At 34.7% G+C, this 15,017-nt stretch overlaps 1 protein-coding gene across 2 annotated transcripts; it reads right to left on the bottom strand.

The window, feature by feature from the left end:
- Positions 1-7,011: 7,011 nt before the first annotated feature.
- Positions 7,012-13,928, bottom strand: LOC132615913 (uncharacterized). Of its 2 annotated transcripts, none has more exons than XM_060330510.1 (3): positions 13,670-13,928; positions 9,621-9,982; positions 7,012-9,256 (listed from the first exon to the last, which is right to left on the bottom strand). In XM_060330510.1, exons 1-3 carry the CDS (start codon positions 13,881-13,883, stop codon positions 7,199-7,201), a joined length of 2,634 nt encoding a protein of 877 aa, XP_060186493.1. In that variant the 5' UTR covers positions 13,884-13,928; the 3' UTR covers positions 7,012-7,198. The 2 variants fall into 2 exon arrangements, with proteins under 2 accessions (XP_060186493.1, XP_060186494.1); XM_060330511.1 differs by having other exon boundaries at positions 9,672-9,982.
- Between the last annotated feature and the right edge of the window lie 1,089 nt (positions 13,929-15,017).

Genomic DNA, 15,017 nt, shown 5'->3' with positions numbered 1-15,017 from the left:
TTGCTATGAAACATGTTTTTCCCACCTCATTCCCACCGAACCAACTCAATGGGAAAACGCCCGAAATAGGTTCCCGTTGAAACGCTGGGAAACTTCCTAATTTTCTTTGTGAAAACACTAATATTTAGGTTTTTCCCACCGACATTCAGTGGGAAATACCGGCAGAAAATTTTTCAGTTGGAAAATAGTAATCGGAAAGTTCCAAAACAGGTAAAATGAACTTTACTCAACTAATTGTGAGCATGGTTGTTTGAAACTTTAAATTATGTTAATGGGTAAATCCTTAAAGTAAGGTAATATTCGAGCAATTTCTTTGTCACTTTCAAAGCATGACGACTTTACTTCATTCATTCATTTAGATTGAAGATAATAACTTATGAAGTCGTAGTTTGAATGTCTAAATAAGAATTGCTGGAAAATTTAAGGACTTGTCTATGTATTCCACCAATTCTAATCAGTACTTATTGGATCCCGGAAGGATGTTGCTGAATGGAACAAAACACTTCATTCTCACCAAAAGTTTCAGGTTCAAATTTATATAAAAAAAAAAAATTCTTCATATTTCTAAGCTAAGATTGAACAAAAGGATTTGCAAATTAAAGTGCTAATGCTACAACCAGTCTCTGAAAATAGCAACAACAACATACCAAGTGTATTCCCACAAGTGGGGTCTGGGGAGGGTAGAGTGTACGTAGACTTTACCTTTACCTTGGGAGGTAGAGAGGCTAACCAGTCTCTGAGAACGAAGAACATTTTAATAAGGAGTGTTTTCCCTTTGAACAGATCCTATGCAATGCAATTTCGAGTTAATCGAACACAGTCAATATGGAGAATGAATGATTAAACAAAGAAAAGAACCACTACTAATTGAGGTTCTATGATTTTTATTTTCTTTCCAAATCTATACTTGTTGTCTCAATTAGTGTACTTTTAATTAAGGACGTCTGAAGAACAATGAAGAGTAGCTTAGATTTATTTTACATGTAACTTAAAAAATAACATTTCAATAGAAGTATCTAAATGAAATTTTAAGGAATTGTCGATGTATTATATTCCACCTTCGTAACAATATTCACAACTTCCACTCCTGCCAAGCCTTCTTCCGTCCACCCGTTTTGAAAAGTATTTCACACCACACCTATACACTTTGTCCTAATCAGATTTTTGCAAGACCCTCTCTTCACGAAGTGACCACCCAAGTGGACTATTCTTGTTGCCAGATGAAATATCTATCCTTTTTCTTTTTCTTTTTTATGATAGTATTTTCGCTATCTCGACTTTATTAGGTATTATTACCTCCCATTAGCACAAATACTGAATAACTCTGCTCACCTAGGATTTGGCAAAAGGAAATAAATCACCTACTGGTTTTGCCTTTGGGATATTTTAAGCCTTAATTGACCATTAGACTTTACATTCGATCAAAATATTTCTCAGTGAAAAACATACTAAATTAATAAAAATAATCTAAATAAAATGGATAAGAAATGAAACTTTGCTCAACAAATTGTGAGCCTTGTTTATTTGAAAGCCTAAAAGTAAAGTAATATCTAAGCAATCTCTTTATTACTGACAACGCATGACTGGTTGAAGATAACGACTTCTCAAAAGCAATAGTATAGTCTTATTTTTCTTTTTGAAGATGGAGAGAGTGAAAACAAAAAAAGTGAGATCATACCTTGTAATTCTCTTCTACGAATGGTGCTACGACTTGCTCTGTTTGTCATAACCAGATCCACCCCACTTGCAAGTCACATGTGACAAGGGATTGTCGAAAAAGATTTAAAATAAACTAAAAATATCGGTGTAATTAAAAGTATCTCAATTAAATAAAAATTGAGAAATTCAAAGCGAAATTATTCTAAATATAAAAATATATTATTCTTAAACAGACTAAAAAGGAAAATTTACATATGAAATAAGACAGAAAAAATATTTTAATGTGGCAAAAAGTACTTTTGTAACTCTATTATTGTATATGGATAGAGTTTAATAACCATGCATGAAATATAGTCACCCAGTCATTCCTTGAGTAGGACTTGAAAGAACGCGTTTGGCGTTTTTCTGGGTTTGTCAACCGGCGTTGTTCATTATTTATTTTGGGATCAATTAATTTGAATTCATGGGGTGTAACATTCAGGGCAATTCGCAGGAATGCTCTTATTTTGAGGTGGTCTTTAATTTTTGTCCATTAAATTGGTGGTCTTTAATTTTTGCCCTGCGTTAGAACCCCTTGGTTTCGGGTTCGAACTCTGCTCAGTCAAAAATTTTAAAAAAAATTCGCAATGCAGAGTTTTGCATGATTCGAGCATAATTTCAAACTCTACCTTTGCCTTCAAAATTCTGCCTTGCGAAATTCCTTTTTTTTTTTACTGAGCTGGGTTCGAACCCAGAACATAGGAGTATTACAAATTTAAGGGGCGAAAATTAAAGACCACCCCAGAAGAAGGGCAATCCGCGCAAAAAAAAATTAAGATTCATACGGTTTTTATTCTCCAAAACTTAGAAACGCGACTCCTAATTAAGAGTAGAATTTTTTTCATCTGATCCATCATAAGCACTCTTGGTGGTGACCCTTTTCTTGAGTTTTTTATGAATCTCTTCCCTTTGTATTCCCTTTTTTAAAAATTATATGATTTTTTCTTAATAGATTAAAAAAATCATTAAGAATTATCTCGGTGAACAAGGTTAGTATGGACTTATGTGACGGTTAATAATTTGATTATTCAAGATAGTATTGACGAAATGTTTTCTACTAGACAAAGGAGGCAAGAAGGATTATAAGAGACCTCTTACATAAAAATGCACTAGCAAAAGTAAAATTTGGTAATCGCAATAAAGTTTACGTTGAAGAAAGAATACTTTTAACTAAGGAGTCCTAAGTCCTAACTAAAGTAACAAAGATTAGGTTGATTAGACCTGAAATTCATCTATTAAAAAAAGTGTGAACAACAATAATGAAATCCTTTTCAATTGTCGATGCAATTTGAAGTTATGACCTACAAAGAACAAGAAATAGGAGTATTTATTTTTCAATTTGAAATGACAAGTTTATTTGGAGTCCGGAGCCTAAAGGGCACATTTATGTGCCAAAAGTACCAAAAGGGGTTGGCTTCTTCACGATAAACTAAAGGAGTGCCTCACGTTATGCAAACAAAATTAACGCTCCCCGTCTGTTTGTTAATCCGTCTGTCTATGTCGTTAATATTTAAAAAAAAAAAGAATTTATAACACATGATGTGGGTTGGTCTCCGTTTTACAAAAATAACTTTTGCAAAATGTGGACCAGTACATGTTTTGCCAAAAAAAGTTTTGCATAACGTGGGCTAGTACATGTTATGCAAAAATAAGTCATACTTGCACATGCACTACTCTGATGATAGTTTATAGTTTTAGACAATATAAAGTTTGAAATAAGATATGGTGATCAAAAGTTTGGCTATTATAGATTATAGATTTAGACAATATAAAGTTTGAAATAACATATGGTGATCAAAAGTTTGGCTATTATAAAGAGAAATATTTCCAAGCAAGGAGAGATACAAGCCACCATTATTGTTTGAAAAGTTATCACTGTAGTTATATTCTCCTAGATATATTTTCCATGTCATCCATCTTATATATAAACCAAAGCTGATTTGGAATATCACTTCAAAGTTGTGATGCTAATATATAACATTGTCATTAAAGTTGGAGGCCAAATGCTTGCATTCATCAATATCACTGAGAAATAACTTTTGCATAGCGTTTACTGGTCCATGTTTTGCAAAAGTTATTTTTGTAAAACGTGACCAGCTCACATCATGCGTTATATATATATTTTTTTAAAATATTAATGACATAGACGGACAGATTAACAAACAGACGGGGGAGCGTTAATTTTGTTTGCATAACGTGGGGCACTCCACAATAAATCTCTTTTGATTTATCGTGGAGAAGCCAACCCCTTTTGGTATTTTTTGGCACATAAATGTGCCCTTTAGGCTTCGGATTGGGTGATTAGAGAATTAAATAGACAAAATCTTTTTATTTTTTTTTAATCATCATGCAACAATAAGATTATGACCCACGGAGAACAACAAAGTAAAATTAAAAATTACCACTACTCCAATATATATGAAAGGGAGGCATAAAGACAATTACTCCCTCTATTATTTGAATTAGTGTATACAAATTAAGTAAATGTAATATGCTAGAGTTGATTGCAAATCAACTGAGTCTAATTGTATCTTTATTCCTTCTTTTCATCTATGATGTATTCAGAATATAATTTCCTTGAGCAACCAGCTTGAATTTTACAAAGAATACCATAAGAAGTTGGTAGTGATTGCAGGGAAGGTAAAATGCCACATCGATAATCAACGTTTCAATTCACTTAGCTCCCGTTTGACCATAGATTTTGAGAGCATATTTTAAAGATGTGTTTTCAAATTTTTGTTTGGCCAAAAATTTTTGAAATCAAATCTTCAAATCTCAAATTCTTGCTCAAACTTGTTTTTAGGTCAAGATCTATGTTTTGGCCTTTTCAAAACTTTTAAAAATTACCACAAACTTTTGTATTTTATAAAAAAGCTCCATCTATTTATGAACCAACTAATTCTATCTACCATGTTCCTCCATTAAAGTCGTATCTCTAATGTTTCCACAGTTAAAGCAGTCTCTTTTATAAAGCTAACTAGCTAAGTTGTGCCCAAACAGTAGAAGAAGAAACCCTAGGAAAAATTGTTCTGCCAACTGTAGAAATTCATTGCGAAGATAAAAATGGATCTTTGTATTGTAATTTGAATTGTAGTAGATAGTAAATGTGTTATTAGCAGTTGTTATTAAAATATCACGTTCTGCATAATTTGGGATTACCAAGTATTTATGTTTTGTATAGTTGGATATTCTTGATAGCTTTTAGAACTTATGGATATAAGTAATGTTTCATATTTCCCAAAACAAAAGTGAAACATGTTTTGAAAAACTATGGCTAAACACATTTTCAAAACTTGAAAAACCTCACCCAAATCAAGTTTTTCAAAATTTGTTTGGGAATCTATGGCCAAATGCTAGCTTAGTTAATGCAGGAGCAGAAAGTAGTGATTTTGTTCAAACTTACTATATTAATATCCTCTGCTCTATAAAATTTACACTATTGATCAGTTCTCAGACATCCTCATCAAGTCTTACACTAAATTCATTGGATAGCGGGTCAGGTTAGTGGGGCGGGTCATTAAATGGTAAAAACTGGGTAAGTTTCAGGTTAGTGGGGCGAGTCATTAAATGGTAAAAACTAGGTAAGTTTATATTATATAAGGATTAACTTTTAAAAAAAAAAAACACATTTGAATGACCTTTGTGTTTACAAAGATGAAAGTTGAGTGACTTTCCAGTTACAAAACAAAGTCAAGTGATTTTTGTGTTACAATTACGATAGTTGAGTGACCTTCTGAGAAATCAACTCTAATATACTACTATATATATATTATTACTCTATATGATGAGACGAACTGTTCTTTTACTGTGATTATACAAATATTTTTCGAATTTCTCTATTATACATCTTTTATTGTGTATCTCTAAATATTATGAAGTCAATATTCTGAGTTGGGATTGAAAATTACTTGCAAGTGTTTTGACTGTCATATTTAAAGTTTCATCTCTTTTTGGAATAATTGATTTTGTGTCTAGTAATGATAGAGTTGCTATCTTGAATACTACAAATATATGGCTCGATATTCTTGTTTGCTAAATCCACCTTTGAAGGAAATTTGCACAAATATACATACCAATACAACGAAATATTTTTATACGGATAATGATTGGCCTATAGATAACTTGATAATATAAATAATATTTACCCTGTTGTGTTTAAAAGTTAAATCTATAAATTTAATTTTTTTTTTCCCTCGAGTAGGAATATATACATGGAGAGAGTTAGAGACATACACATCTAGACGTACAAAGAGCGAAAATTACTTGTATACACTATGAAAAACTAGTAGTAACATTTTAGATTTATAAAAATGGAATAAATGGATAATTTAACTTCAAGAAGTACGAAAGTACCAATAATGACTCGTCCTTCATGCTATTGAACGAACTCAAAGACCTTTTTCAAGTTTCAACTCTTTTTTCAACTTTTCTACTGGGCATGATAACGGATAAATGTCGACTAAACGTGAGTTGATGTTGCTATTAATAGATCAAATTTGTATATAGAATGACATACATATCCAACATCTCAATATATCAATGATTCTTTATTGCCTTCCCTTTTTATCAACAATTAACCTAGAGGGAGTGTGCACTTCAGGAGCTTCATGGTAACTCCCAATGTAGTGATCATGAGCTTGGAACCGACGTTTTCACGCATAAAGAGTTTATATGCATTAAAAATACGTGGAAGGAAGATTTGAAGGCTCAAAGCAATGCTCAAAGGAGTGTTCAAGGCCTCATTTTGGCAAAGATGACCAAAGGGCTAATTGCGAATTTGTAATTAGTCCAAGTTATCAATACTATGATCATATTTATAATTAGTTTTAACTACTAAAAATAGTAAGTTGTATGGGTTCCTTTTCTTTCGACAGTTTTCGAATGAATTGACGGATTGTAGTCCTTGCGTGAGTGTTAAGAATATTCCCCTAAATCTCCTTAATTCCCTTCGATTCATTCCTTTATGGATTTCATGTATGAGTACAATCTCTTTTCCTTGGATTAATTCTAATAATCAAATATGTATAGATATCATTTCTTTCATCTAATTTCTAATTTCTCCAATCTAATTTCTTGTGCTATCCTCTTAATCCTATATTGTTCTTAATGGTCTCGTTGCAATTTCTTGTTATTGCATTTTGGTGTTATCACTTCAGCTCCAGGGGAGGAAATAGATCACAAGAGAAAGGTAAAAGAGGCAAGAATCTTTATACATCAGCCCAACCAATGACTATGCATAATTCCATTATTGAATCAATTGCATACTGGTTTGTACAGGAATGTTATGTTAAAACTTTGTTTGAAACGATGGGGTAGAAAACAACTTACGACGTGAACGACATATAGGGCAATAGTCAGGAATAGTGGAGATTTATGAGCTTAATAAGACTGAATGGAACAAAAGAAGAAAATTCAACTAGGATACTATAACTGAAAAGAGAAAAATCAGTCACAACTAACAAACCAGTTCAATTTACCGATAATCACGAAGTATGAGGTTTCAGATGAGACCGATAAACACCTCCTGGTGGCGGGATATACTCGGATTACCATGTCCATCCGAATTAGTGAATGTATCTGCAGCATTAATTCCAAGATCCACCAGAGGGTTGCTTTCGCCTGTAGAAAACTCCGGCGGTGGTTCATCATCCATAATAGTGAATGTTGTTCCCTCTCTAGTGACAGCATTATCACCGCTCTCATCAACACAATGAACTTCAACATTAACATTTTCCACGTCACCTAAAAGATCTTCTATTGAGAACTTGGTATCACCGTCTTCATTGACTGTGAACTTCACATCTAAGATAGGAATGTCAAAATCCAGATCAGAAGGTTTTAAATATTCACAAGCATTATCCATGACGTCCACACGGGAAGCATCATGTTCTTCAGATTCAGCAGCATTTTCTAGATTATGAGAATTCATATGTGGCTCATTGGTCGAATCTCTTACATTAGTCTCTGCAACCTTATCATCTTGACCTGAAGGACAAGCAGTGAGATCATCCTGCGATCTGCAGATACTTTCTTGTGCATAAAGATGATCTTTCAAACCAATTACTCCAGAAGTTTCTTTAAGGTGCACATTCTCATGGAGAAAATTCTCTTGCTCTGCATATGGCTCAGACGCAACAGTTGAACTTGCGCTATCCCTGCTCTTGCTTCTGTTAAGATCAACGAAGCCTTTGGGGTCCTGACTTTCAGTGCTTGGAGAAGCTATTTCATTATCTCCATTTCCTTCACTTGCAAGTTCAGGAGCTGTTGGAGAAGAAGCTATGATTAAATTTGCATTCTCAAATTCGTACTCCTCCTCGCTAAAGTCAGGAGCTGTAACTGCAAGAATTTGAGTGTACTTTGAAGGTCTGTCATTGTCATTTCCCTCCAAAGTACAGTCGAGAGCGATAGCTGAAGTACTTTGGGCTGATTGGCTGAACTCATTCTTCTCATTTACTCCCTCACCAATAGGTCCAGAAGCAATAACTTCTGTAGTCCCATCATCTGGAGGAAGAACACGGGATGTGGACAGAAATCCAGAAAGTGCTGCAGCTAAAGCATCATCAATAGATAAAGCTTGCTTTTGCATCTCTTGAGAAGAAACCTTTGCTGATTCAACAATATCATTCTTTGCTGATTCAACAATATCATTTTCTTCTTCATCCTCCTCACATGAAAACTCAGGGGCAGTAATCACAAGATTTGGAAGAACATGTGAAGGATTTGAAGAAACGGGCATATCATCAGGAGGCTCGGACAACTTATTGTAAGGGAGATCCTTCTTCTCCAGTTCTGATGCCCCACAAGACCGATTTTCACTTCCATCATTATACAAAGAGCTAGAATTGGACTCACTGCAGGTAAATGAAGGAGCTGTTATTCTTGTGCCGGACGCCACTCTAGAATATTGGGAGTTTTTAGCTAGAATTTCTACTTGCTGCTCCAGTCGTTGAAGTCTCATCTCCATGCTGTTCATTGGACTAACCATCTTTTCTTCAAATCTCAAGCAAATATTTTCAATTCTGCTAACTCGGTCAAGAAGTTGCTCAATGGCTCCTACAATACGACCCTGTGATGCATCATTACTCGTGGTGGAGATATTGTGGTACTCTCTGCTCAAGTTCTGGTGGGTCGGAGGCTGCGAATGAGTGGGTTCGGCTACAGGCTTGTCAGTGACATCCAACTGCACTATATGATCAGCACTCGTCCTCTTTTCTTGTTCATTTTCTTTCTTGGCATCAGCAAAATCAGATGTCCTCACTGCAATTCCCACTTCATTTTCCTTTCTTTGACTATCAAAAACATCTTTGTCCTGCTGCTTCTGGCTGATGCCTGATTTAGATAGTTGCAGAAGGGTGGGAACAAGCATGGCCATGAAAGAACTAGCTTGGTTTTCCATAGGGACTGCTGGAGTCTCCACCTCATTAGAGTTAATAGGGTCACCAAATATGTAAACTTCGTCGATGAATATAGAACCTTTATTCTGAAGTGATAAAAAGCGAATTGTCAGTGACATGCAGGGATCCGCATCATCAATTTGTGCTGTGGCCTCGTATAAATCCTGCAAGGTAAGATCTGCAGTCAGAGATGATATTCAACAACAACAACAACATACCCAGTGAAATCCCACAGTCAGAGATGATATTACGGTCTTGTAATTCAAATTGGCTGTTTCTCCCATAAAGCAGATGACAAAAGAACACAGACTGGGTAAAATTTTGGCCATTAACATTCTAAGAAATGCTATAGGACAGAAGCATCTATGTCAGATGCATACAAATCCAATATAGTTGATACTATTACACTTGAAATCTCCAATAGAATCCACTAAGTTTCCAAAAGTTCTCTTTACCCCTTTAGACCTTTTCTCATTGTTTTTTTATACTAAACAAGGCAAGTATGCATAAGTGATATAATAGTGCTACCTCAATACTTCTTTGTTCATTCTCTATTGTGTGCTTTTGCAGGCAGCTTACCTTGTTTCCAGCGAAAGGAGAATCAGGGACCTTAACCTCGACCCAATCATCTTCGCTGGGGTAAAGTTTCGCTTCAGCTGTGACTCTACCTTCTGTTGGTTTTCCTACATAATCCTCCTTCAAATATTGCGGGTTAACTACTTCACTCTCACTAGCTTGGAGAAATTCACCATCTCTTTCAGCTATGCTACAGCGAACGGTACATAGATACTCATTATCACTCTGCAGAGTAGGTGCATAATATATCTCATAAACACGAGCAGTACTCCGAACATAGACCTGCCTGATCTCATGCTTTTGCATAAAGCATACTGCAGATACAGAAATTGATAGCGTCAGAATATCATCAGTGGACAAAAAGTTTAGCTTGTTCTTTGGGCAACCACTCTCGCTAAAGACTATATGCAACCGTACAGGCGTAGCTTTGAGAAACTTAAGCATCCCGGTTAAGGTGAGAAGAGATGACCAGAAAAGAACTGCATTTTCCCCATGTAACTTCAAACATATCAAACTCAGAATACCCATTAGAAAAGCTTGGGTAGCTAGTTCATCAAATTAAAATCAGCATCCAGGCTATACAAGGTAAATTTAAAAAATCTAGCACACTTGAGCAAAATCACAACAAACACCATTCTTTCCGAAATAAGAAACCAGTGAGCACATAACGCTATTACTGCTTCGTCAAATACACTCCTTCCTATTTTCAATCTCAAAAAGAAAAAAAAAAATTAACAGTGCCATTATCTTACCTACTACAAAAACATCTAAGCCGACAATCACTGGGAATGGGCTCAAAACCCAATCAAGATGACTTCAAGGGAATTGAATATTGAATGTCAATATTGAGTATTGAGGAAAAATGCTATAGAAAGGATTATAGAGAAAACATATTTCAAGATGGAACCAACAAAGTTGATCTCAAACTCTCTAGAAAAAACGTCAAAAAGATGACATCAAAATCTTGTCACTTATTATTCAAAATCTAACGCAACGTCGCAATCGATATGAAATTTACGGTGAAGATACACCATAGAACTCATTATTGCAAACCAAAAACAAGATCAATGAAACTTATGGTCAGCTCCTTCTTAAGCATTTCCACTATACAATCCAAAATTGTGCACCCAAAGTAGCTTGCTAGGTGTAATCAATGTCCTCAAGAATCTTCAGACTCGCCTTTGAGGCGACATGCTCTCATATTTCTCCAGCAGAAAATTAGGAGTAATAATAAGGTATGATGAAACTGCAGCAGTAATCTGGAAGGCCTCTTTAACATTGCCGTTTGTCCACAGATAAAATTTGGAATATTTGAATTTATTCAAATAAGTGTTTGTTTTACAACTGGTCCGTTATTTCAACTTCAACTTGAAATAGAGAATTTGAAGTTTGAAAAGCTGGTTTGAGGAGTATTTCACTTTGAAATACTTCCTCCGGATCAAAAAAAGAGTCCACTTAGCCATTTGCACACTCCTTAAGAAACTACTCACTCCAAGAAAAAAAAATGTAAATTGACTAAACTACCCCTAATTAAATAGGCATTCGGATTTGATCACATAACATTTAATAGGGGCAAATCTGGAAAGATAAGGTTAATTGTTTCTTGGTTTAATAAGTGGACACTTTTTTTGACCCAAGAAAAAAAAGGCTAAGTGGACACTTTTTTTGATCCGGAGGGAGTAATAGTTGGCACACACAAAACTTAAGACTTTTTTTCCAAGTGAAATTCATGCAACCAAAATTGTAACAAGAAACGAAGGTCATCAAGGGAACCAAATGATTTCATGAACTCCAGTTACAGTAATGACTTAATTGACAGATACTTTTGGTCTTAAAGCAAGCACCTTTAGCCCTGCATAACATCAACTAGTTTAGAAATTCTGGCTGGCTGATGGTCCCTTTTTTAGTAGTAGGATTTTATGATCATTCTATCAGCAAGTCACTATACAGTCCTACACTTCAGCAGCACCACGGCTCCTCCTATCATTCGTCCTAAATACTTTTGAAAATCAAGCATACAATATAGCGGAGCCTAATGGCACAACTAGTTTTGGTTTGAAGGAACTTGGTTTAAGTGATTTTTTATTTGAAGAACACTCCAAAAAATAAATACATAACTTCTCCTCTCTAAGGTTTTTTTTCCCGGATAAGGTAAGTAGGACTTCCTCTCTATGCTATTTTGTTTAAGCACACCAAGGGAAACACAGTGGTTCCCAACATAGCACACACAGAGATAAACCTACACGTCGGTTGATGAAGGTACTTTGGCACTACAACAAGCCTAACTCCACGATTTAGTTGTTTCAAGGCTAGCTTTCCTTCCCTAATTCTCTATAACAGTTATAATCCAAGAGCTCTGCCAAACTGAGTATATACTGATTCCATCCCGAGTGGATGAACATGTTATGATAATTCTTGTTATTAAATAAATAAGTGGCGGCTTTATTCCCGTACAACGTCATCAGGAGAGGGATTATTAACGGTTAAGTCGGATTAACCAAGGTTTGAAGTTAACCAATATTAGCAATGAACAGCTCCGATTGATCATGATTAAGGGCACAGATTCGTTGTCAACACCGTATATAAGTGAGTCGATGGAGGAACTTGGGAGCTTATAGAAATCTGGTATTATTCCTTCCTCCTATCTCATTTCTCTTGTGATCTCTCCCTCTCCAGTGTATCAAAAGCACAAAAGAGCTCTAAGGTCCATTGGGGCTTTAAGCGCAAAGTGCAGAGTGCAAATAGAGTGTGGGCTTTAATGAAAAAAAGGCGCAAATGAAGAAAAAATAAAAACATGTGTGTTTAGTCCAAGACTAATAATAATAAGCATGAATAACAAATATCTTGAAAAAGAAATTCAAAAAAAATTACAATAAAGTGAAATACAATTGTTTAGCGTCGCCTCTTCATGAGAGGCTCATTAGCAAGGAAAAGTATGACTTGAAGCCTTGATGATGACACTGAAGCGCACATCAAGGCGAAGCGCTCAACAGGTTTTGCGCATCGCTTCAGGGGCATAGAATTGTTGCTCTTCTTTGAATTTTCTAAGTATTTCCACTTAGTTCAATTTTCAGTTGTAATTTTGTAATCATTGTTGACAATAGAAAATACCATAAATTGAGTTCAGTATTACAAAGTAACCAAATATCATAAAATTTGCAATCTCTTTTTCTCATGATTAAGAAAAAGCAATCACTCAATCAACTGTGCCTCATTCTCAAACCAAAAGCAATCACTCAATCAACTGTGCCTCATTCTCAAACTAGTTCAGATCGCCTATATGTTGTCAGACCTCTCTATAACAACCATCCTCTATAACAACTTGTCACTATAACGGCCAATTTTTCTTTGAAACCGACTTTCTTATTACTCCCTCTGTCCCAATTTATATGATACACTTTTCTTTTTAATCAATCCAAAAAAGAATGATACATTTCCTTATTTGCTAACAATTGAACTTTAAATTTTACCTTTTACACTTAACGAGATGATTTATAACCACACAAATATCTTTGACTTGTTTTAGACCACAAGATTCAAAAGTCTCCCTTTATTTCTTAAACTCCGGACCAGTCAAAGTACATCACGTAAATTGGGACCGAGGGAGTATGTTATATTATATACTCTATAATAGCATCTCACTATAGCAGCCAAAATATCTCCAGATAAACGACGCACTATAACAACCATCCTTTATAACAACAGTTCACTTAACGGACAAGTTTTCTTTGGAAACAACTATCATATTATGTATATATTATATGTTCTCTATAATAGCATCTCGTTATAGCCACACAAACAACTGTAGTTGTATTTCAATCAGCTCTATTTGTGTCCGTGATTTTAATGGTAGGTCAAATTAGGGATTTCTATCCCCCAAAAAATACAAGTTTCTAACCAGTCAAATTGCATAATTATTAGTAATTGCAACAAACACAAGTTAATATCTGATATTATCGGTAAAAAAACAATTACGGTATTTTGATTTTTGTTTCACTTACACTTGATTTGGCAAGGGGAAGAATCAGGTGAAGGTGGGTGTAGGATAAGAGGTGCTAATATCTGAGTAGTGGATTCAGAATCATCATCGATCGGAGAATCGGTGGATTCGAAAGTGATGGAATCTTCTAGAGAGCCACGTGTGATCGTCCAGTTCGTTGAAAATTCAGCTTTCGTTTGATCATATTCTATATCCTCACTCGATATTTTCCCCATTGTGGTATGTGTATACTCTGTTTGGCTTCTTCCACTTTGCAAAACCTCCAATTCTGATATTTATAGGGGTTCTACTTGCGTTTAAAGTACGGTTCCACTGTTTTCTCTTCTTTTTTTTCTTTTTCCTTTTTTGGGTTCTTTTTCTATTTTGTTTTTACCTAGTTTCTGCTATATTTTTTTATTAAGGAAAAAGGGTTAAAGTTGCTAAATTTTATTTAAAATAGACTACTTTTATTCTTAGTTAAATTTTTGGATCATACTAAGTAGGCATTTGACCATAAATCGAATATTTTTTATTTTATTTGGAACTTTTGCATTGGAGTTGTGTTTCGTTAGAGTTTTTGCAACAAAAAAAAATTGGTCGTTTAGATGTAGTGAAAGTGAAAAAAATAAAAAAATAGGATTTTAGGTTTTCTCCAAATTTTAAATATAACTTTAAATTGTACCTGAAATTTTCATGGACAAAAGTTGATTTTCAAATAATGTAAAAACAGAAAAAAGTGAATAATGACCAAATGGATTTGAAAAATTGGGCAAAGGGTCAAATTTATCCTCCAAATATAGTTTATAGTTTAAATTTGCCCTCCATCAAAGTTTGGGATCAAACTTTGCCCTCTCCGTTAGAATATTTGGTATATTTGCCTTTTTATGGATGAAAGTGTGACTTGGACTCCACAACACAAACAAATAGACATGTAGGCTCCACGTAGACTCTCAAACTCAATTATTTTAACCTATGACCCGTAACCCATTTACCCATCATATAAAATAATAGAACCCTAGTTCCTTTTATTTTAGAAAAAGAGGGAACGAAAGAGAATATGTATATTCCATTTTCCTTAAGTCTCCTGTATATCTAGAATATGTATATTACATTTTCTCAAGCTTACTTGACTGTAATGGAAGCTCTTAAAATTGTTGCTTGATTTCTTTGTGTTTGCAATTAGTTTTCAGTTTACTAACTGTTTGCTTGCAGGGGTTAATTGATGAAATTAAGACCAATTTGCTTCGGCTACTTTCGCAGTAACAAAAAGAAAAGCAACGATTGGAGTGGGAGACTCAGAGTCGAAAAGAGGATTCCTCACTATATTGAGTGACTACCTCCATTATGTTGTTGCTAGCAAATACCAATAT

Source organism: Lycium barbarum, chromosome 10 (assembly GCF_019175385.1).
Source record: "Lycium barbarum isolate Lr01 chromosome 10, ASM1917538v2, whole genome shotgun sequence".
Classification (NCBI taxonomy): Eukaryota; Viridiplantae; Streptophyta; class Magnoliopsida; order Solanales; family Solanaceae; genus Lycium; species Lycium barbarum.
Note: the sequence above shows the minus strand (reverse complement) of the source record. Positions and strands in the feature narration are given on the sequence as shown.